General features: G+C 46.1%; 1 protein-coding gene across 5 annotated transcripts in view; it reads right to left on the bottom strand.

Moving 5' to 3' along the window:
* Positions 1-14,190: 14,190 nt before the first annotated feature.
* Positions 14,191-22,590, bottom strand: part of LOC143272430 (sperm motility kinase 2B-like) — a 37,809-nt gene continuing 29,409 nt past the window's right edge. For 3 of the 5 annotated variants that reach the window (XM_076567271.1, XM_076567273.1, XM_076567274.1), the window contains exons 2-6: positions 19,297-21,327; positions 18,784-18,955; positions 18,097-18,289; positions 17,466-17,843; positions 14,191-15,130 (exon numbers count right to left, since the gene is read on the bottom strand). In XM_076567271.1, coding sequence (XP_076423386.1) covers positions 18,891-18,955; positions 19,297-21,229 — 1,998 coding nt within the window. In that variant the 5' untranslated portion in view covers positions 21,230-21,327 and the 3' untranslated portion in view covers positions 14,191-15,130; positions 17,466-17,843; positions 18,097-18,289; positions 18,784-18,890. The other 2 variants (XM_076567272.1, XM_076567275.1) reach the window with 2 other exon arrangements.

The following is a 22,590-nucleotide window of genomic DNA, read 5'->3' as shown; positions in this document are numbered from 1 at the left end:
TGAGTGCTGCAGCTGGTGAGGGCCAGGGACAACTCTCCTGGTCTTATGACCTCAGGGCCAGCTCTCCCACCTGCCACAGGCAGTGAGTGGCAGAGGTGGGGTGTGTGGAAGAGCATCTCCCCCTCGCTCACACCACGGTGTAACAGGGGTGGGGTCAGATCTCTCAAGCTCACATTCTAGGGGTGGCTCACCTGCGCCACTGTGAACAGGGTCAGCTCCACTGTGCTGTCCAGGTGAGGTCCAGGGCCTTTCTCCTGAGTACTGCAGCTGGTGAGGGACTGGGTCTGCCCTTCTGCTTGCCACTGGTGGTGAGGAGCGAGAGGGGGCGGGCGTCTTTCCCTCACCACACCACCACATGGCAGACAAGGAGGGGCAGATCCAGCTCTCCCACTCTCATGCCCTCAGGGCCAGGACCCCACAAACAGGATCAGCTCCATTGGGCTGCCCAGGGGGGGTGTAAAACCCGCTCTCCCTAGGGTTGCAGCCAGTGAGGGGCGGGGCCAACTCTGTGCAGTTGTATCTTCTAGGCCTTTGGTGGTAACAGGAGCCACCGACATCAACACAGACCAGGGCTGCTGCAGGGCCATGGGCACAGACATGGGTCTTGGCAGCACCCAAGTCCTGGACATCACCATGGCTTACCACCCACCTCAGCCCACTCCTCATCGCCTTCACTTCTTCAGATCTGCCTCTCTCCACAGGACATGAACTACCCTGTCTTTCCCCCACACCCCACAATATTTGCTCACCATAATAGTGTCCTATGGGGGGGGGGCATGTTTTTTGTCTCCTTCTGCTCAGTCACAGGGGCTGAGAGTATACTGTTATGTTTTGAAACAGAGTTTCATTGTGTAACAGTCCTAGCTGTCCTGGAACTCACTATGTAGGCCAGGCTGGCCTCAAACTCACAGAGATCCACCTGCCTCTGCTGGGATTAAAGCCACGTGACACCAGATCCAGCTGTACTTTACATAATTAATGAGATTCACCACTCACCTGTAAAAACAAGGGATTGAAATACTTACACGTTTTTGTTAAAGGTATATGAATATTCACTCTTCTTAATTTATAATCCCAACATTTTTATGCACTCAAACAGTTAGCTGCACTCTATTTTATAATGAAAAGAAATAATTATGCCAGATATGATGGCACTGCTCTACACTCCCAGTCCTTGGGAGGCAGAGGCAGGATGATTGTCTCAAAGTTTGAGGCCAACATGGCCTACATGATAAGATTCAGGCCAGCCAGGCTACATAGCAAGCCTTTATCTCAGAAAAAAGAAAAAAAAAGTAGTTCTATGTGCCAGTAACAGTGTCCTTAACAATTAATGAAGAAGGCACATAGCATTAAACAAAAGGAATACCTTAAATTACTTAAACTTTCAAACTAAAAAAGGGGGGTTTGAGAAATTTGTTAATATCAACTGAATCTATTTGCATCTTACAAAACTACTTTGATTGAAAAAACAACCTAAAAAACCCTACAAGATAAGATCTCATGTTACTTACTGCCATTAAAATGGAGAAACAGTTCATGGGAACAAGCATGGGGAAGAAATGATAAAATCCCACTGGGATCATCGTTTTTGTATACTGTGTGAAGATGTGTCTCTGTCCTTCCTCACCTGCCTAAGGCACCTTCTGGTTGGTTTAATAAAGACCTGAACGTCCAATAGCGAGGCAGGAGAGGACGGGGGATGGGGCGGGGATGGACGGGCACACATACTCCAGGGACAGATAGGAACTCTGGGAAAGAATCTGAGGTGGGAGATTCACCAGCTGTTGCAGGATATTTGATCACTGTGTGAAAAGCACCTTCTGGTTGGTTTAATAAAGAGCTGAATGGCCAATAGCTAGGCAGGAGAGAATAGGCGGGATTTCTGGGGAGAGAGAGAGGAACTGAAGAAGCTGATGCTCGAGGGAGATGCCAGCGAAACACAGAGCAAGTCGGATGTACAGAATCTGCCATGTGGCAGAATGTAGATTAATAGAAGTAGGTTAATTTGAGCCATAAGAGCTAGTTGGGAAAAAGCCTAAATTAAGGCCGAGCTTTCATACTTAATAAGAAGTCCCATGTCATTATTTAGGAGCTGGCAGTCCAAAGAAAGACACGTTACAAAATCCCCTTTATTGAATGATGCTGTCTCTAAGAGAATTTCCGAAATTACTAACAACGACTTTCCACAGCTTATTGCCTGATGTAAGGGCACTTCAAAGTCTTTGCTTCAGTTAGATGAAATGACTATTTTATTTTATTTACTTATTTGTTCATTCAAAAAGATTTACTGATGTGTATCTGTGTGTGTGTGTGTGTGTGTGTGTGTGTGTGTGTGTGTGTGTTCAACAAGTGCACACATGGGTACAAGTGCCATGGAGGCCAGGAAGGGTGTCCGATGCCCTGGAGGTGGAGTTGCAGGTGTTGTGGGTCACCTGAACCAAGGTCCTCTCCAAGTCTGCTATGCTGTTCCTCCCTCCCCACTCCTTCCTCTCCGCCTCCTCTCTCTCTGTCCTTTTCTATCTGAGGCAGGGTCTCACTGTGTGGCCCTGGCTGGCCTAGATCTCCATGTAGACCAGGTTGGCCTGGGACTCACACAGCCTGATTGCTGGGATAAACGGCTGGTGCTAGACACTGTGCTGGGCAACACGTGCTCTTCAGTGCTGAGCCGTCTTCCCAGCCCCGTTAATTTGATTTACTTTTTGAGACAAGGTCTGGCCTTGAACTTGTTACATAGCCAAAGATGACCTTGAATTTCTCTGTCCTCGAAGTCCTGGGATTCTAGGTAAGCATCACCATGCCCAGCTAAACTACTGGTATTTTTCACTTTATGTACGATATGTCGATTACGGCACATATAAGGAATTATTGTCCTGTTGCTGTTTGCAAGGCACACACGAGGGAGAAATACCTTGAAGCTGATGAATTTTTCACGAATGAAGTGCGGTGGAAACATTGCATCGGTGTTGGTCTGGCCAGTGCTGGAGGGACGGTGGTGAGAACGTTGGATTTGCAGTCATGGTTAAAGCTGGTGGCAATAAACATAGTGTTTTTGGTTACTGCGTGGTCCACCAGGAGGCACTTGGAGCAAAACAATATCACTAGCATCATCCCGTGATTTGCTGTACTACCAAAGTCAGCAACGCAAGAGCGGAGTCCTCAGTGGTCACTTGGTTCAAACCTTTACAAAGATATGGCCCCTGATCGTGTAAATTATTACTTCATTCAGAAAGGAGGAAGCTCGGGGGTGGGGCGGTGGAGGTGGTGGTGAAGTTTAAGCAGATTATTGTAATTCAAAGATTAAGGTTTTTTTTTTTTTGGTTTTTCAAGACAGGGTTTCTCTGTGTAGCTTTGCGCCTTTCCTGGAGCTCACTTGGTAGCCCAGGCTGGCCTCGAACTCACAGAGATCCACCTGCCTCTGCCTCCTGAGTGCTGGGATTAAAGGTGTGCGCCACCACCGCCCGGCCAAGATTAAGTATTTTTTAAAAAATAGAAATATGTGCAAGTGTATATACGTGTGGGTGTATGTCTGGTGTGTGCGCACATGTGTGTGTGTGTGTGTGTGTGTGTGTGTGTGTGTGTGTGTGAGTGTGAGTGTGTGAGTGCCTATGCACACACTCAGGCCAGAGAAGGATGCTGAGTATCCTGCTGTAACATTTTCTGCTTCATTCCTTTGATCTCCCTTCCCACCCCTCACACCCTCCAATCCCCACCCCCTACCCTGGCCACACACACAGGGTTTCTCTGAGTAGCCCCAGCTGTCCTGGAACTCACTCTGTAGAACAGGCTGGTGTCGAGCTCAGAGATTCACCTGGCTCCACCTCCTGAGTGCTGGGATTAACGGTGTGCACCACCACTGCCCCACTGACACAGAATCTCTTACTGAGCCCAGAGCCAGGCTGGTGGTTAGGATGGCACCCCACTCACCACTGTGGTTATAGCCATGCCCTGCCTTTATGTGGGTTCTCGGGTCTGAACTCAGGTGAAGTGATTGCTCTTAGGTAAAGAGCTGCCTCTCTAGCCCCATTTTTTTTTTTTTTTTTGGATGGGGCAGAAATCTAATTTTGTTAATTTGTTTGCATATTGGTTTATGGCTTTCAGAACTGTATTTTTTGATTAAAAAGATAAATAATTTAAAAATACTGCTTTAAGGAAGAAATTATAGTATGTTTTTATGCTGTTGTTTTTGAGACAGGACTTCTCTGTGTAGCCCTGGCTGTTCTAGAGCTAGCTCTGTAGACCAGGCTGGCCTCGAACTCACATAGATCATCCTGCCCTTGCCTCCCAAGTGCTGGGATTCAAGGTGTGTGCCAATACTACCAGTTTGTAATGTTTATGTTAAAAGAAAAAAATAAAAGTTTAACTAAAAAAAAGCTAACATATAGAATACAGTGGAATGTGTTCTTTAAAAATGCTTACAGTTAAAGATGATTTTATAACTGAAAGGAGCTTTCCCAAAGATTTCACTGTAAGAGTCTTACCTGCTCATCTGAAGTGCCCTGAGACACGACTTCAGAAACGCAGCCTTCACATTTGATTGTAAACAGCTACGCTGGGTCTGTAAACTGTACCTCGCTGAAATTTAAGAAGTTTATTTGCATTTAAGAATCAAGTAGAATCTGCCTAGTTCTCAAGCAATACAGGTTAAATTTAGAATTTCATGAAATAATCTTTAAACCAGTTTTAGCTCGGGAGGAGAACAGAATTTCCAACAATTTCTGAGATATTTTGTCCATTTTATACCACATATTTATGATATTTTGAGCACTGATGATTGTAAGATCAAAATATTGATCAGCTCTAGAAAACACTGAAGATGTTCTGTGTCCTGCAGTATCAAATATTCAGCCAAGATTTAATTTCCTTTTTTCTTTCTTTTTTTTTTTCAAGACAAGTTTTCTCCATGTAGTTTTGGTGCCTGTCCTGGATCTTGCTCTGTAGACCAGGCTGACCTCGAACTCACAGAGATCCACCTGGCTCTGCCTCCCAAGTGCTGGGATTAAAGGCGTGTACCACCACTGCCTGGCAAGACTTAATTTCTTATGTAACCATAAGCAAGCATGCACATCTGATTTGCAAATTTGACTTTGTCTCTAATAAATAATAAAATTACTTGAGTATCAAAAATTGTCTTAAGACTAATCTCTTGCTGGGTGTGGTGCACGCCTTTAATCTCAGCACTCAGGAGGCAGAGACAGGTGGATCTCTGTGAGTTCCAGGCCAGCCTGGTCTACAGAGCCAGTTCCAGGACAGACAGCTAGGGCTGTTACACAGAGAAACAAACAAACAAACAAACAAAGACGAATTTCTTTATGATTCGTTATTGGAAAGCACATTATTTATATACCTATTTTGCGTACTTTCATACTATGAGGTCATGTAAAAATTTCTTGAGCAAACAAGGATTACAAGTAGAAGAAGTTTGTGAAGTTGTGATGGTAATTTGTAGTTTGTGTTGACTTACCATGGTTTATAACCACCAGAATAGGAAGCCTCCATTGAGGAGTTGTCTTAATTGCCTTAATTGATGTGGGAAGACTCACCCCAAGTGTGGGTGGCACCATTTAGTCGCAGCTCACTAAGAAGGGGCAAGGCAGAGGACGAGCATGTGCCTTTTGCTTGCTTGGCCTTTATTTGGATGTTGGATGTTTGGAGTTGGTTTTCTCTGTTGTTGCTGTCGCTGATTCCTCCACCAATATTACACTCGGCATCATCAAACTGCCTCTAGGGACTCGGGTTTTTAGTTTTAGTTGTTAAGACAGTCTCACTAAGTAGCTCTGGCTGGCCTGGAACTCACTCTAAATTGCCAGGCTGGCCTTGAACTCATAGAAATCTGTCTGCCTTGGCCTCCTAAGTGCTGGGATAAAAGTTGTGTGCCAGCCAACTGACTGAGGACCCTGGCTCTTCAGGAACCCTCTAGGGTTTGGGTGCCAGGGGGACTGCTGAGGCCCCAGCTCCATGGGCTGAGCAGCTATGGGTTCTCAGAGTCTCAGGTGTGGGTCTACTGTTGGTATTCCAAAGTAAGCTGATGCAATGAATCCTCTCTCTCATATACAATAAATGTGTATTATCTATCTATCTATCTATCTATCTATCTATCTATCTATCTATCTGTCTATGTACCTAAGTATCTATCATCCATCTATCTATCATCTATCTATCTATCTATCTATCTATCTATCTATCTATCTATCTATCTATCTATCTATCTATCTATCATCTATATCTATCATCTATCTATCTATCTATCTATCTATCTATCTATCTATCTATCTATCTATCTATCTATCTATCTATCTATCATCTATTATCTCTATCTATCTATTTATCTATCACCTATCTACCATCTATTATATCTATCTATCATCTATCTATCTATCTATCTATCTATCTATCTATCTATCTATCTATCTATCATCTATCTGGCTATCCTTCCTATTGGCTGTTCCTCTAGAGAACCCTGACAAATACAGAAGCCCCTACTTAGGCCACAGCAACTCCTTCAAGCATCCTTCTAGATACTTGGTTGGTTATGAGCAGTGCCAGGTCACGGGTCTTTCATGTTTTTTTCTGTGCTACTCTTTTTTGTATATTTTCACTTTTTAAAAAATTCTGCAACTTTTTTTCTTGTTTTTGAGGCAGGGTCTCTCTACATAGCCCTGGCTGTCCTGAAACTCTCTTTGTAGACCAGGCTGGCCTCTAACTCACAGAGCTCTGTCTGGTTCTGTCTCTGAAGTGTTGTGATTAAAGGTGTCAACCACCATACCTGGCTGCAACTTCACTGAATTCATTTATGAGTTGTAAAATCTTTTAAAATGCAATAGTTATTATTATCGATGTGTAAAACCACATTAGTTACGTGGCTAATTTAGCTTCTTCCTTCCTGATTTGGATACCATTTCTTTCTTTTTTTTTGCCTAAATGCTCTTGCTAAGACTTCCTACACCACATTAAAGAGGAAAGGACAGACACCCTGTCAGACATTAGAGGCAATGCTTCAGCTTGTTCCCGTTGGGGTGACACTTTCTACTCTTTATGTGTAGCTGAGTAGCTTTTGTCATTTGAGGTGTGTTTCTTCTGTACCTAATTACCTAATTTGTTGAGAGTTTTTTTTTCCTTTTTCTTCTTTTTTGAGACAGGGTGTCTCTGTGTAGCCTTGGCTATCCTGGCACTAGCTCTGTAGACCAGGATGACCTTGACCTCACAGAGATTGGCCTGCCTCTGCTTGCCTAGTGCTAGGATTAAAGGTGTGTGCCACCACCACCTGGCTATTTTGGAAATGTCTTAATTGGAAGAATCGTAATGAATCTTGTTTAAATGTTTCCTAGAAATTTTAGCTGGAGACTTCTGAGTCCTGCTTTGTTTTCATTACTCATGGGTGGTCTGCTTGGAGGCTCTGCTTCTCCCTGGCTTGGTTTGGTGGTGGTATGTGCTCAGGAGTTTCTCTGTTTCTCCTGGGTAGGCTTTGCAGTAGATCACAACAGTCTCATGTGATCCTTTGTACTTCTGTGTTACTGATCATGTTGTTTCCATTTCCGCCTCTAATTTAATTTTTCTCAATTTCTCTTGGTTACTCTAGATCCAGGTTTGTCAATTATATTTATCTGAAAAAAAAAAAAAAGATTTGCCAGGTAGTACATGCCTTTAATCCCAGCACTCAGGAAGCAGAGGCAGGCAGATCTCTGTGGGTTCAAGGTTAGCCTGGTCTACAGAGTGAGTTCTAGGACAGCCAGGGCTACACAGAGAAACCATGTCTTGAAAAAAACAAACAACAAACAAAACACAACAAAACACACAACACAAAATAAAACAAGCAAATGTGGAATATTCTTTCACACTGTGTGGAGATGTGTCACTGTGATTGCTTTAATAAAAAGCTAAATGGCCACTAGCTAGGCAGGAGGTATAGGCAGGACTTCTGGTTAGAGAGCTCTGGGAAGAAGGAAAGGGGAGTTGCCTGCTGGGTGAAGAGGGAACAAGACATGCAGGAGGAGAGGTAAAAGCCACGAGTCACACGGCAACACGTAGACAAATAGAAATGGGTTAAGTTATAAGAGCCAGTGGGACAAGCCTAAGCTATAGGCCGAGCTTTTATAATTAACAATACGTCTCCATGTCATTTTTTGTCAGCTGGCATCCCAAAGAAAAATCTATCTACAAACAAATAAACAAACCCCAAATTCTTTGTTTCAATGACTCTTTAATTTTTCTTTTAGTTTTGATTTTATTTCTGCTTTGATCATTGTCAATTCTTTCCCCTCCTAATTTTGGGTTCAGCCTTTTTTTTGATTCCCTGAGCCCTTGACATACACTGATAGATTGTTTTGAAACCTTTTTTTTTTTTTTCTTTCTTTTTTTTTTTTTTTTTTTGGTTGGTTTTCATTTTTTTTTTGTGATATATATTTTTTATTTTACAATACCATTCAGTTCTACATATCAGCCATGGGTTCCCCTATTCTCCCCCCTCCCACGCCCTCCCCTTACCCCCAGCCCACCCTCCATTCCCACCTCCTCCAGGACAAGTCCTCCCCCGAGGACTGTGATCAACTTGGTAGACTCAGTCCAGGGAGGTCCAGTCCCTTCCTCCCAGACTAAGCCAAGTGTCCCTGCATAAGTTCCTGGAGATTGTTTTGAAACCTTTTTTCATGTGACATTTATTGCTGTAAACTCCTCCAGTTCTGTTCCTGCTGTACACCCTAGGTTTTGATGTACTGTCTTATCCTTTGCATTTATTTTAGATATAAAAATTTTCTTTTTGAATTTTTTTGATCATTTAGGATCATGGTATTCAATTTCCATGTACTTTAGCTTTTCGTTGATTTGTTGTTTGAGAAGATACATGATATGATTCAGTTTTTAAAAACTTATTAAAACTTGATTGAGAACACACAGGCTGTTGGGAGGAAGGGCCGTGTGCCGATGAGAAGAACATGTGTTCTTCACAGTTTGGTGAATGCCCTGTAATGTCTGCTAGGCCCATTGGCTCCACAGTTTGGTTCAATTCAGATGCTTTCTTTGAGATTTTTCATCCGGATGATCTGTCCATTTCAGAAGATGGGGTATTGAAGGCTTTATGGTGGTAAATCCGTCAACTTGGTTGGAAAGAGAAATACAGTAGACTGTAGGGCCAGGGAGAAGGCTCAGGAAGTGAGAGTACTTGCTATGAAAACAAGAGGACCAGGGTTCAAATCTAGAACCCATACAGAGCCAAGCATTGGCAACTGTACCTGTAAACTGGGATGCAGGGTGGGAGCCAGAGACAGGCAGAATCCAGGAGCTTGATGGCCAGGCAGCCTAGCTCAAGGGTCAGGTTCAGTAGAGACCTAGTCACAAAAAATTAAGTGACAAGTGATGGTGGACAATGCCAGACATACTTCTGGCCTCCACTTGTACATTCACAGACACACACAGACACACACACACACACACACACACACACACACACACACACACACCTCCCCTGCCAGAAAGGAATCCTTGACAGACTAAAGTAATAATTGTACCAAAGTCCAACTTAGTGAACCGACAAGTTTCTATTGGGGTTCCTAACAGGTATGGATGAGGAGTTACAGGAGCAGTGTCTTAGGGCTTCTATTGCTGTGACCAAACACCATGACCAAAAAGCAAGTTGGGGAAGAAAGTATTTGGCTTACAGTTCCACAGCATCATTCATCATTGAAGGAAATCAGGACAGGAACTCAAACAAGCAGGACCCTGGAGGTGGGAGCTGATGCAGAAGCCATGAAGGGGTGCTGCTTACTGGCTTACTCCCTATGACTTACTCCCTATGGTTTGCTCACTTTGCTTTCTTATAAAATCCAGGACCACCAGCCCAGGAATGGTAGCACCCACTGTGGGCTGGGCCCTCCCCCATCAATCACTAATTAAGAAAACATCCAACAGCTGGATCTTATTTTCTGCCATTTTCTCAGGTGATGTTTCCTCCTTCAGATGACTCCAGCTTGTGTCAAATTGACATTAAGCTGACCAGCACAAGCAGGGAGGAATCAGAAGCAGTCTGTCTGGACAGGAGGTAAGGGCTCACGAAAGCTCAACCTGGAGGCTCTGCATGCCTTGAGGGCTGCCCTGTAGGACAGGCCAAGCCAAGTCCTAGGAATCTCCTCTGGGCTGGTCAGTGTCCTTCCCTAGCAGTTTGCTGCTTCTAGAAAGCTGGGGTGGGTGATCCCAGCACTTGGAAGGCAGAGACAGTCAGATCTCTGTGAGTTCGAGGCCATCCTGACCTCACAGTGAGACCGGATCACAAACACAAAAGCCACTTAGACTCTCACATTTCCGCTTTCTCAGGGGTGTGATGTCCGCACGGCCCCGTGTCTCACGGGCCTCTGTCTTTCTCTACAGAGAAATGTGTTCAGTTCAGAGGACACCGCTATACTAGACACTTGTCATCACAGAACTTGGGAGACTGAGACAGGGGGATTTGGAATTGGTGGTCACCTGGATTACAAAGCAGACCCTTCTCAAAAAGCAAAACAGTAAAATGTAGAAATTTACAAGCTCGTGCATGTATGAGTTAGAATTAGAGCAGGTTCTCAGGAAACAAGGGATGGTGTGTGCCCGAAGGCCCTCACGGGTTGAACTTGAACAACCACCTCAGCCTGGGAGAGCTGGGGACCTCGCCCTCTGTGCTTCGGTCCAGTGAGTGTGCTCCCCACCCAGTGGTGACAGTGCAGAGTTACTTAGCTGGGGTATCAGGAGACGGAAGCAATTTAAAGTCAACAGAGTATTCTTGCCAGAGGTGAAGGAAGGACATTGGCTAGAATTTCCCAGAAAACATTTTTAACGAGTTACAGACACTTAGGGTAATTCCAAAATTCCCAAGAAGGACTTCTAGAAAAAGAAAAGAAGGGGAAGACAGGACATCTGTCCTCACACACTTGTGTGTGTTTTCCCGAACTGGTGTGGAATCACTGTGGGCCCTGCCCTGCTCCTCACCCAGCTGTCCAATATGCTCCTCTTGCCTTTCCATTCAAGGGCCCTACACTGGGTGTCTCAAGTTCTGGGTGTTTTTTAAATTTGAAACAAATTCATCTTTGAATTATGTTTTCTAAGTGGTAGGGTACTGGGTATGCATGGGCTGGGTGTCTGGAGCCTCAGTGCACATAGGGTCCCCTCTTACTACCTCCCGGCCTTGCTGCTGCCTGTCCCCTGCATCCTAACCCTATCCCTGCTCAGCCTTTGGCCTGGTGTGCTGTATCTGATGTCAACTAGAAGCATGGCTGAGCAGCATACATTTTCCACTCCCAGTATCTTTCTGCTTATGGATGCCCTTCAGCAGGCTTCATGCTTTTGACATGACTAGGGAACACTGTCTGGCCTCCCTCCCCAGAGTTAAAGAAGCGTGAGTTTACCACAGGAAATGTGTTTGTTGTCCACTGCTGTGTATACCACCCCGCAACTTCACGGTAACACTTGTTTGTTTTTCTTGGTTTTTGTAGGTCAGAAATGCTTGTTTTAGCTGGAGAGTTCTAGATGTTGCAGTCAGGATCTCAGCCCGTCTGAAACTGGGGTTGTCACCACTGAAGGATTTGACTGGGCTGGTGGCATCGCTCCAGAGATGTGCACCTGAGCTGATGGCTGGCGTCCTCCATCCCTTGATGGTATTGACAGATTAGGATGACTCGAGGCTCGCTGGACAGGGCTGCCTGGATGTACTCAGGACACAGTGGCCGAGAGACAGCAAGGACGGTATTACCATGCCATGTGGTTGAGTCTGTGTTCCCACTAGCCGCTCCCACCACACTCTGCTCGTCAGGTATGGCTCATACCTGACAGTCTTGCTGTCTTCCTTAGGGTTTCTATTGCTGTGAAGAGACACCATGACCATGGCAACTCTTCTAAAGAAAACATTTAATTGGGGCTGGCTTCCAGTTTCAGAGGTTGAGTCCATTATTATCATGGTGGGACACGGTGGCAGGCAGGTAGAAATGCTGCTGGAGAAGGAGCAGAGAGTTCTACATCTTGATCCGCAGGCAGCAGAAGGAATCGTGTGTCACCCTGGACATAGCTTGAACATATGAGACTGCAAAGCCCACCTCCACAGTGACACCTACCCCAACAAAGCCACACCTCCTAATAGTGCCACTCCCTAAGGAGGGCATTTCTTTCCAACCACCACACTTGCTCACCTTCAAAAGAAGGAATTAGGTATTTCATTCTGGAGGAAGTGTGCCAAAGGCATTGTGATATGCTAAGAAGAGAGTCTTTTTTTTTTCTCTCTCGAAGCTAGAATGGAACCTAGGACTTCACTTATGCTAACCAGGTACCTACCACTGAGATCAAGAAATCTTCAATCAAATAATTACAAGGCCTCTATCAAGAAGTTAGAGGGGTTGGGGATTTAGCTCAGTGGTAGAGCGCTTGCCTAGCAAGTGCAAGGCCCTGGGTTCAGTCCTCAGTTCCAGGAAAAAAAAAAAAAAGACATTAGCAGTTTTCAGATGGGGGCCCAGCACTGAGAGAGGAAGTGGACCCGGGCTCCCACCCCTAACTAAGAAGCTATCTGCAATTAACACCTGATTGCAAAGGAAAATTTAATTCTCTCCAATGGAGTCTCACTGGGGATGTTAACTACATTTAGGGGTAGGTCCCATGCCCAGCAGTAGATGCCCAGAACAAACTCCATGGTATTTTTGCAGACTTTTTATCTCATATTGCTTTTTTTGTGCATTTTTTGTCATATTGTTCTTTTGCTTACATATTTTGGTTTCCATTTTTGTGGATTTGCGTGTTTCTTGATTTTGTTTTGTTTTATTTTATTTGATTGTTTTTTAAAGAGAGAAAGAAAAGGTGTGGAGTTGGGCGGGTAGAAAAGATCTGGGAGGAGTTGAGGGAGGAGAAAAGCATGATCAGAATATATTGTCTAATTTTTTTCAAAGAAATCCTAGATTTTCACATTGAAAAGGAATTTTAGAACACTTAATAGAACTTCGGCTACCTGATAAAATTAATTTATACAAGGGTACTATAAAATAATGAGTTTAAGTTAATATATTTACTTATTACATGTGAAAAGAATTAATAAATTCACTTATATTCTTTTCTAAGTTGACTCGCTGCCCAGTCGTCTAGCCTTATGAACAACAGAGTTAGGAATAGCAGTGTGTGTCTATGCAATTTCTTCAAGGCCGTCTCCTGGTCAGCAGAGCTATGAAGGGTATTGTGTTCCTTTATTATGATAATGGGGAAAAGGAATGAAAGGAAGGACAAAATCATGTTAGATGGGTATAGCCGAGCAAGCATACCCCCACCCCACCCACAAACCCACCCAACCAACCCAGTTGTTGGCACCAGGTGAAGCAGGGACCTCAGCCAACCAGGTGCACTAACAGGGAACTGGTACAGAAGTGCCACAGGGGGGCAGCACAACACCAGAGTTTCTGACAGGTTGCAGGGCCAACAGCATCCCTGCCTTTCTGATGCTCTCCAAACCTTCCTCCAGACTGCCCCCCACAGGATCACCAGGGAGCACTACTCACAGAGCTCCCCAGTGCCTCCCACAGGATCACCAGGGAGCACTACTCACAAAGCACCCCAGTGCCTCCCACAGGGCCAGCAGGAAGTACTTGTTGAACAGCTCCACGGTGCCACACACAGGGGATGAACTCAATGCTCAGGCCAGTTCCAGATGTGAGTCACAGGGAAAAAAATTACTGCACATCTACACACCCGACTTTCTTCTCTCTATCAGAAAGCGCTGATTCACACGGAATATGTGGTTGTTATGGGCTGCCATGCCACTGTTTTCTTAGATTTGGGCATTAAGATTTGGGGGTAGGGGTTGTTTGCTTTTAAAATAGTGCCATTCCTCCTAGACTGACCTCTAACTCTCCATGCTGGAAGATGACCTTGTCCGCCTGATCCTCTTGTCTCCACCCCACAATACTGGGTTTCCCAGCATGCTCTACCTGGTTTATTTTCTGCTGGGCAAGAACCCAGGGCCAAAAACCAGTGTGCATGCAAGGTACATCGAGAACTAGTCCTGTTGTTCGACTTCTGTGTTTGAGAGAGAGAGAGAGAGAGAGAGAGAGAGAGAGAGAGAGAGAGAGAGAGGGAGGGAGGGAGGGAGGGAGGGAGGAGAGAGAGAGAGAGAGAGAGAGAGAGGGAGGGAGGGAGGGAGAGAGAGAGAGAGAGAGAGAGAGAGAGAGAGAGAGAGAGAGAGAGAGAGAGATATCTCACAGTCTCACCAAAGTTAGACTACTGCTCCTTATATAGCCCAGGCTGGCCTTGAATTTATGGCTAGTCTCCTGACTAAGCCCCCAGAATCCTGGCATTATAAGCATACACCTTCATCCTAGCTCTAGCATCTAGTCTTAAGAAAAATGCACGAACTCCCTAGAACTGGCTAAATGTGAGGGGTATGAGATCTCCCGAGGGGTGAGGGGACTAAACCTTCAAGTAGGGGGGTGAGGCTCCATCCCATAGTGTCATCAGCTACAGGTGTGGACATGGGCTGGTTGAGGCTGGTGTTGCTGGAGGGCTTCTCTCCAGGTTCCCCAAGCCCCGCAGTCCCACAATCCACTTATAAAATAATCACTCAGACGCTTATATCACTTATAAACTGTATGGCCGTGGCAGGCTTCTTGCTAACTGTTCTTTTATCTTAAATTAACCCATTTTTATAAATCTATACCTTGCCACGTGGCTGGTGGCTTACCAGCGTCTTCACATGCTGCTTGTCCTGGCGGTGGCTGCAGTGTCTCCTCCTCAGCCTTCCGCTTCCCAGAATTCTCCTCTCTCCTTGTCCCACCTACTTCCTGCCTGGCCACCTACTTCCTGCCTGGTCACTGGCCATCAGTGTTTTATTTATATAGAATGATATCCACAGCAGGCTGGTGCCTTCCATCCTTTCCCACAGAGCTGCATAGAGAGTTAGATGAGACCAACTTGAGGCCTGCTAGTTAGAACAGTCCTTCAATGCAGCCTGGCTACACAGGTGACAGTCCAGGGACTGCTGCATACTGACCTGAGTGTCCTTGAGAGGGCATGGGACTGGGACAGCCTCCTTTCCCTCCCTCCTGCCCAGATCACAGCTCACCAGCTTCAGAAGAAGAACGGCATCCGGAAACAGCTCATGTTTGTGGCACTCAAAAGACACTCAATAGGAAAACTTGATTATCTAGAAAGGTTGAAAGAAAAAAAGAAAGAGAAAATTCAGGGTCAATGGTGTAGATCTATAATTCCATTAGGAGGTCTTCCTCAGCTACATAGTGAGTCCCAGGCTAGCCTGAGCTACAGGTGTGACTCAGTTGGGACAGCTCTTGCCGGGCATGCAGGGGGCCCTGGGTTTGGTCCCCAGGACCAAATAAACCAGGCTTGGTGGGGAATTCCTGCAGTCCCTACATTTGGTAGGTGGAGGCAGAAGAATTAAAAGTTCAAGGTCATCCACTGCTACATAGATAATTTAAAAAACAAAACCCCTCCAAATGCACTAAGACCAGATGCACACCTGTATCCCGTCCAATCAGTTGGCTGAGGGCAGGAGGGTCGCCAGTGCTTGGCAGCCTGGACTACAGACAGAAAACCCAAGTCAAAACAAGAGGAGAGAAAAAAATGAGAGGATGCCTCGTTAGAGGGGATTGGTAGTTATGCCACCGTGGGGTTTAAGAGTTATGTGCTTTGGCAAATAAAAGAAAAGGTCATGAGTATAGTGAGGGGGAACAGGTAAGGACAGGGCTGGAGAACTCTGCATAGAGTGTGTGTGTTTGTGCATGATGCATGCGTGACCACAGGTGTGTGTGTGTGTGTGTGTGTGTGTGTCTGTCTGTCTGTCTGTCTGTCTGTCTGTCTATTCTATTCTAGACCTTTGAGCATACATGTAGACCAGGAATATTCATCAAATGCTTTTTCACCTTAATTTTTCTTTTCCTTTCTTTCTTCTTTCTTCTTTCTTTCTTTCTTTCTTTCTTTCTTTCTTTCTTTCTTTCTTTCTTTCTTTCTTTCTTTCTTTCTCTCTCTCTCTCTCTTTCCTTCCTTCCTTCCTTCCTTCTTTCTTTCTTTCTTTCTTTCTTTCTTTCTTTCTTTCTTTCTTTCTTTCTTTCTTTCTTTCTTTCTTTCTTTTTTTTTTTTTTTTTTTTTTTTTGTCAAGACAGGGTTTCTCTGTAGTTTTGGTGCCTGTCTTGGATCTTGCTCTGTAGACCAGGCTGGCCTCGAACTCACAGAGATCCACCTGGCTCTGCTTCCCAAGTGCTGGGATCAAAGGCGTGTGCAACCACCACCTGGCACACCTTAGTTCTTTTTGTTTGTTTTTTGAGACAGGGTTTCTCTGAGTTTACCTGGCTGTCCTGGATCTCGCTCTCTAGACCAGCTGTCCTGAACTCACAGAGATCCGCCTGCCTCTGCCTCCCAGTCCTGGGATTAAAGGGTGTTCTACCACCACTGGGCTTTCACCTTCATTTTTGAGACAGGGTGTCTCAGTGACCTCAGGCCAGCAAGCTCCCACACTTGCCTCTCTTCAGCTCCAGGCCTCAGATGACATAAGGACAAGGCCACATCCAGTTTTCACACAGTCCTTCCTTTCTCTGTGGGGTTTTAGCCATTCCCCCATCTCCCCAGACCGTGTCCAGATCTGATAGTTCAAAATGTTCAGAACTTTCATATTCTCCTTGAGATGGGATTCCACTCAGCCTGCAACTCACTCCTGCCTATACTGGCCTTGAGATTTTCATACTTAACAGGGCAGAGTGGCTAAAACTGGAATTTCTGCCTTGGGAAGTTAGAGACAAGAAGATGAGGATCCTGCTCAAGGTCATCTTTGGCTACAGAGTGGCCTGCCTGGAATATATGAGACTTTGATTAAACCACAAATGCTAACAGTGTTCCAGTGCACCTAAGAGACACTGAGGCAGCAGGACTCTCAGGAATTTAAAGCCAGTCTGGACTCTCTACTGAATTCAGTCCAGCCTGAGTTATAGGGCAATACTCTGTGGGAACACTATAACCAGCAGATGAAAACAGTTTATAGCAGTACTATTCCTGTTGACGAAAGTAGACAGACCAAATGTCAGAAAATAAAATGGACTTGTGCATGCGACACCTTAATACACCTGTCAGGGAATGAAAGCCAATTTCCATCTTTGGTTGTAGGTGAAATGTGTTCTCTTAGCATGCTTCTGTGAGACTTATTATGAGGGTGGGTCATTCAAGGTTTTATGTATGTTATTTTTCAGTTGGCTGGTTCTAATTTCATAAATCTATTTCAATCAATTGCAATTTTTATTTTATGTTTGCATTTTGGGTTTGATGTTTATAGCAATCTTCATTGTTTGGTGATTCTCTGGGGGTCTAGTTTAAGACAGAACAGCTGACCTGCCTGGAAGTTGTTCATGTAGAAGAGAGGCAGAGAGAGAGAGAGAGAGAGAGAGAGAGAGAGAGAGAGAGAGAGAGAGAGAGAGAGAGAGAGAGAAACAGAAACAGAAACAGAAACAGAAACAGAAACAGAGAGAGATACTCACCAGTGGCTTTATATTCCTGGGGATGGGGGCAGGTGAACAATACAGTTGTCTTAGGGGGATCACAATGTGAAGTCAGATCTCCCTCCCAGGCTGGCCAGAGTCGCCTGAGAAGTCCTCCTCAGTTCTGTCTGAGCAGATCCAGTGGCTGAGGCCAGCAAAGGATCCCGTGAAATGTACTTTCCCAGAGTAGTTATTGTTGGATTGGGAAGCATGGGGTTGTGGGGTACTCTTCTCACTCCAGAGTGGAATAAGATTCTCTCTCTTTTCTTCTCAGATTGAGCACATTAAAATGTTTGTCCTAGGAGCTCAATGTTGCTCAGAGGACAGAAGAGAAGTGACAGATGTGTTCTCCTCATGCTGGAACACTATGAAGACACGCTGTTGGACACAGAAGGCAGCATAGCATGATTATCATCCCAGGACCATTGTTTTCATGTCACATTATGGAGGCACATAGACAGATGTACCGTCCACATCAGTCACACAGACTTTTCTGTGTCTCGTGCTGGGGCAAGTTGGCACCGTTTAAGGAGAAAGAACACACAAGACGAGACCTTACCAATGTGACTGTGGGATGGACAGGGGAGGCTTCCAGGAAGCTCGCCCAAAGATTGTGCAAAAGCCTGCTTACCTGTGCAAGAACAAGCCACCTTAGGGATATGATCCTCTGAGTCAGACTTGGGCTGGCAAGAGGCAGGGCCCACAGCAGGTTGCTGCCCCTCATAAGGGTTTCTGGTTCGATCCATATCACCACACCTATCAGTGCCTCATGGTGTGGCATGTGGTGGTGAGTGTCAAATCCAGTTCCCAATGGGAATGGTGGCCTTGAAGGAGCAAGCATGGAGAGGCAGCAGGTGAGTAACTAGAGGGCAGAATTGGTGGAGAGAGAAGGCTCAGCCGGCCCTGGAGTCACTCCTCAGTCGATATTGTCCCAAGCTTTGCTCTGAGTTGGGTCTGAAGACTCAAGCAATGTACCTTGCTGTGATGACTTTTGATGACTCTAGAGGAGTCCTACAGGGCTGCTTACTGTCCACATCCCCTACCTGGGAACTCATCTTGGGGCAGGTAGTACAGGCTGACTAGAAATACTCTCCCTGGGGAGAGAAGTCTCACGTCATGGAGAAGACGGTGTTCTCTGTCCCAAAACAGGGAGCAAAGGAGAGTCACTACCCAGAGGGCAATCTCTGATGTTTAGCCAGGAGGGGAAGAGGGCAAGGGACTATTGTTCCAAGAGACAGCTTAGGGCCCGTTTGCACCTCAGCCCTCCCCTCTGAGCAAGACCCTGTGAAAAGCCTGTCCTTCCTGCCTGGGATTTTACCTGGAGAAATCTGCGCTGGGGTGGTCAGCTCTTCCTCTGCAGGAGGGACCTATGTCCATTCTGCCTCCTGGACATCTGGCCTGGCTCCCCGTGGGGCTGTCCGACTCTCAGCCAGGCTGGTCCCCAACCCGTGGCTCAGAAGCCATGGAGCTGGGGCTTGACCTCTTCAGGACTACAAAGCAGAAAGACACAGGAAGGAGACTCTTAGTGGCTTTGGAACACACAGGACTTACTGGGCTGGCCCTGCAGTGCCTAAGCACCCCACTGGTCCTACATGGGATGTTTGCCTCCTTTGACCTTGCCCCGCCTCCTGCTCTCCCTGCTCTCATCAGCATCTCTGTGTCCACTTGTAGCTCAACGAGTCTGAGGTCACACTTGAGGGGATTCTCTGGGATTGGTCTGTCTGAAGTGACAGGTTGTTAGGTTCACAAGTGTGCCACAAGTGGGCACAGTCATCATTTATCACAAGGGACAGGAGGAGAAGCACAAATAAAATGAAGGAAGTGCACCCACCTGGTTCTGTGGGTGCACTGATCCCTTTTCTTTGGAGCCAGGTTCTTGCAGGAGCATGGCCTCTCTCTGCAGGTGGCAGGCAGCAGCAACAGAGGTTTCTGAGGCAGTTCATAATTGTTTTCTTGACCCCCTTCCAGCTGTGGTGCCTCGGGGTTCGGGAAGGAGCTGGGCCTGCAAGCTGGGGCTGGCCATGGGTGATGGCCACTTCCTGGGTCATGGCCACATCCAGAGTGATAGCCTCTTCCTGAATGATGGTCTCAACCTGGGTCATGGTCGTTTCCTGGGTCCATGTCACTTCTTGGGTGATGGCCTCCTCATGGGCCATGGTCTCTTCCTGGGTCTTGGTGGCTTCATGGGTGATGGCCTCATCCTGGGTCATGGTCGCTTCATGAGTTATGGCCTCATCCCGGGTCATGGTCTCTTCCTGCAATGTATCCCAAGGGGAGGAGCCTGTGGGGGTGAAATACTGAGATGCCTCCTGGGAGCTCCAGAGTTCCTCCTGTGGACTGCAGGAGGACAAGTTGTTGTCTGTGTCACCTGGAGTCTCACTCTGGTGTGGCCTAGGAGAGGAGGTGTCCAGAAAGAGAGGTGGCTGGACACTGGCCATGTGGCTGCCGAATGACCCGATCTCGGACTGTGTGAAATACTCAGTGATTTCCAGGTTGCTGCCCATGATGGAATCAGCCACAGGACAGCCCAGGTGAGGTAGGTGGGGAGGGTGGTTCCTCTTTGGCTGACAGCACAGGACGGCAGGCATGCTGTGCCTTGTGCCACCCTGCCTGGCATTCTTCTCATCTCTCTCCTTGGTCTTAGATGGCAAGGTGAAGGTGGGGGGAGCAGGCTGGGTAGCTCTCCCTAAGGACACAGGGAAAGTGTCATGATCTGCCAGGTTGAGGACAAGGCCTGACTGCATGGCTCTCTCTGGTTTCTCCTGGTGATGGTAGCAGTCTCCCTTGGGTGACTGGTGCTGTAGAATTAGGTAACTGTCCACCACCTGGTTGTATTTATGGTCTCTTAGAGACTCAATGGTTTCTTTGGATTTATACCCCATGACTGTCATGGCCCTGACAATGCTCGGGGTGCCTGGGAGAGACTGGGTGGAGGTAGGCGGTGAATGTGCCTCACTGCTCCTGACCATGGGGTGCCTCATGATTTCGCCTATGGTGAGCCTCCTGTAGGGGTTTATAATCAGCAGTTTGAGGATGACATCACGAATATCAACGGAAACATGCGGAGGCACCCTGAAGTCTGCAGTGAGGATCTGCTGTATCACCCTCACAGAAGAGTAAGCTTTGAAGGGAAGGCTCCCAGTCACCATGAAAAAAAGGAGCACACCTAAATTCCAAATATCAGTAGCACGGCCATCGTATGTCTCCTTTCCAAAGAGTTCTAGAGCACAGTAATTCAGAGTGCCACAAAACCCAAAAAGCCTCTGCCCAGGGATGACCTTAGCAGAGAGGCCAAAATCACACAGCTTCGCATTACCCCTATGGTCGAGGAGGATGTTATTGGCCTTTATGTCTCTGTGGATGATAAATTGATCATGGCAATACTTCAGGGCATGCACTATCTGGGTAAACAGCCTTCGAACCTTGCTCTCCTCTAAGGCCCCCAGTTTCAGTATATGATGGAGCAGGTCTCCCTCTGATGCATGCTCCATCACCAGGTAGGTGGTCTCTCTGGTCTGGACCACATGAAACATTTTAATTATGTTGGGATGGGCAAGGGATTTCATGATGCTGATTTCACTGTTGATAAGCAAAGCATAATTCTTCTGATTTCTAAGAATTTTTACCGCCACACAGGATACAGTGGGGATATGAAAGGCCAGTTTGACCTCTGAAAACTGTCCTTGGCCCAGGGTCGTCATCATCTTATAGTCAGCAGTGAAGGTCTCCTCAGGAGAACAGCAGGCCTCCCCGCCCTGCTCCATGGTCGGGTCCTCGTTGATACGGCTAGAACAAAACTCTCAATGGGGGAATTTTAAACAGTCCAAATCAGGCTCCTGTGACTGTTTATCAATACAAATTCCTACATCCAAAAGGAAAAGAAAGTCAGAGATACTTCAGACAACCTAACAGGGACTCAATGCTCAGGAAGAGAAGAAAGCACCTTCCAAAGCAGCACACAGCAGAATAAGACACAGATCGGGTTGGTCAGAATCAACCAGAAACAGAGAATAAAACAAGGGGTCACAGAAGCTAAGAGACGTTTCTTTGGAAGGATAATCATCCTCTTACATGAACTCAATTCTCACTGAGAGAGAAGGCACTAATAAAATCAGATGAAAGAGCACTTGATAAGACAACAGACACGCCCAAACCCAGAGAACCTGGGTTTGGAGATGGCTCAGGAGTTCAGAAGACCTGTATGTGATTCTCAGGACCCAGGTCAGACGACTCACAACTGCCCTAACTCCAGCTCTAGGTGAGCCTACACCTCTGGCCTCTGAGGGCATCCATACAATGCATGCATGTGCCATGTGGGCAGACACACACAGACACATGCACAGACACATGCACACTCGAGGGTGCCAACATGCACACTCACAGGTAGTACAAATAACTTAAAATACTGATGCTTTTTGTATGATTTCTTTTCCATGACCTAGAAGGTCAGAAGAGGGCATCAGATCCCCTAGAAGTGGAGTTTCAGGCAGTTATGGTGGGTCATGGGAGTGCTGGGAGGCAAACTCTAGGTCTTCTGTAAGAACAGTACATGCTCCTACCTGCTGGGCCATCTCTCAAATCTACCCCACCCCAAAATTAATCTGTTTTTTAAACCCGGAGGGTCCTTCTCATTGATTGGAAAATGTGAATAAATTTGAGAAACTTCTAGATACAAATTCAACTTGAGAAGAGACAATAAACAACAAGATTGAAGTATTGTTGAAAAAAGACTCTGCACAGAAAAGCCCAGGACCAGGCACTTACTGATGAGTCATTCCAGCCCCTAAAGAACAAATGTCAGTGCTCCTCCAAACTGCACAGAATAGAAAGGACTTAACAGTTCCAAACTCATTCATGCCTAAGCCAGGAAAGGACACTATTAAGAAAAAAAAGGCTGTTTCCATAATGAACATGGATGTGGAATTCCTTAATAATAGTACTAATACTTCTCACCAAATTCCACAACACATTAATAAGGCCATACTTGATAGTTAAAACACACAAGGATCCTTGCAAGGATTGCTCTGCATGCTTAGAGGACAAATTACACAATATAGAAACGGAATGTAGGGCAAGAGTGCCACAGTCAAGCCATGGGAAGCCATCCAGGATGAAACTGGGGCTC

Source organism: Peromyscus maniculatus, chromosome 3 (assembly GCF_049852395.1).
Source record: "Peromyscus maniculatus bairdii isolate BWxNUB_F1_BW_parent chromosome 3, HU_Pman_BW_mat_3.1, whole genome shotgun sequence".
Classification (NCBI taxonomy): Eukaryota; Metazoa; Chordata; class Mammalia; order Rodentia; family Cricetidae; genus Peromyscus; species Peromyscus maniculatus.
Note: the sequence above shows the minus strand (reverse complement) of the source record. Positions and strands in the feature narration are given on the sequence as shown.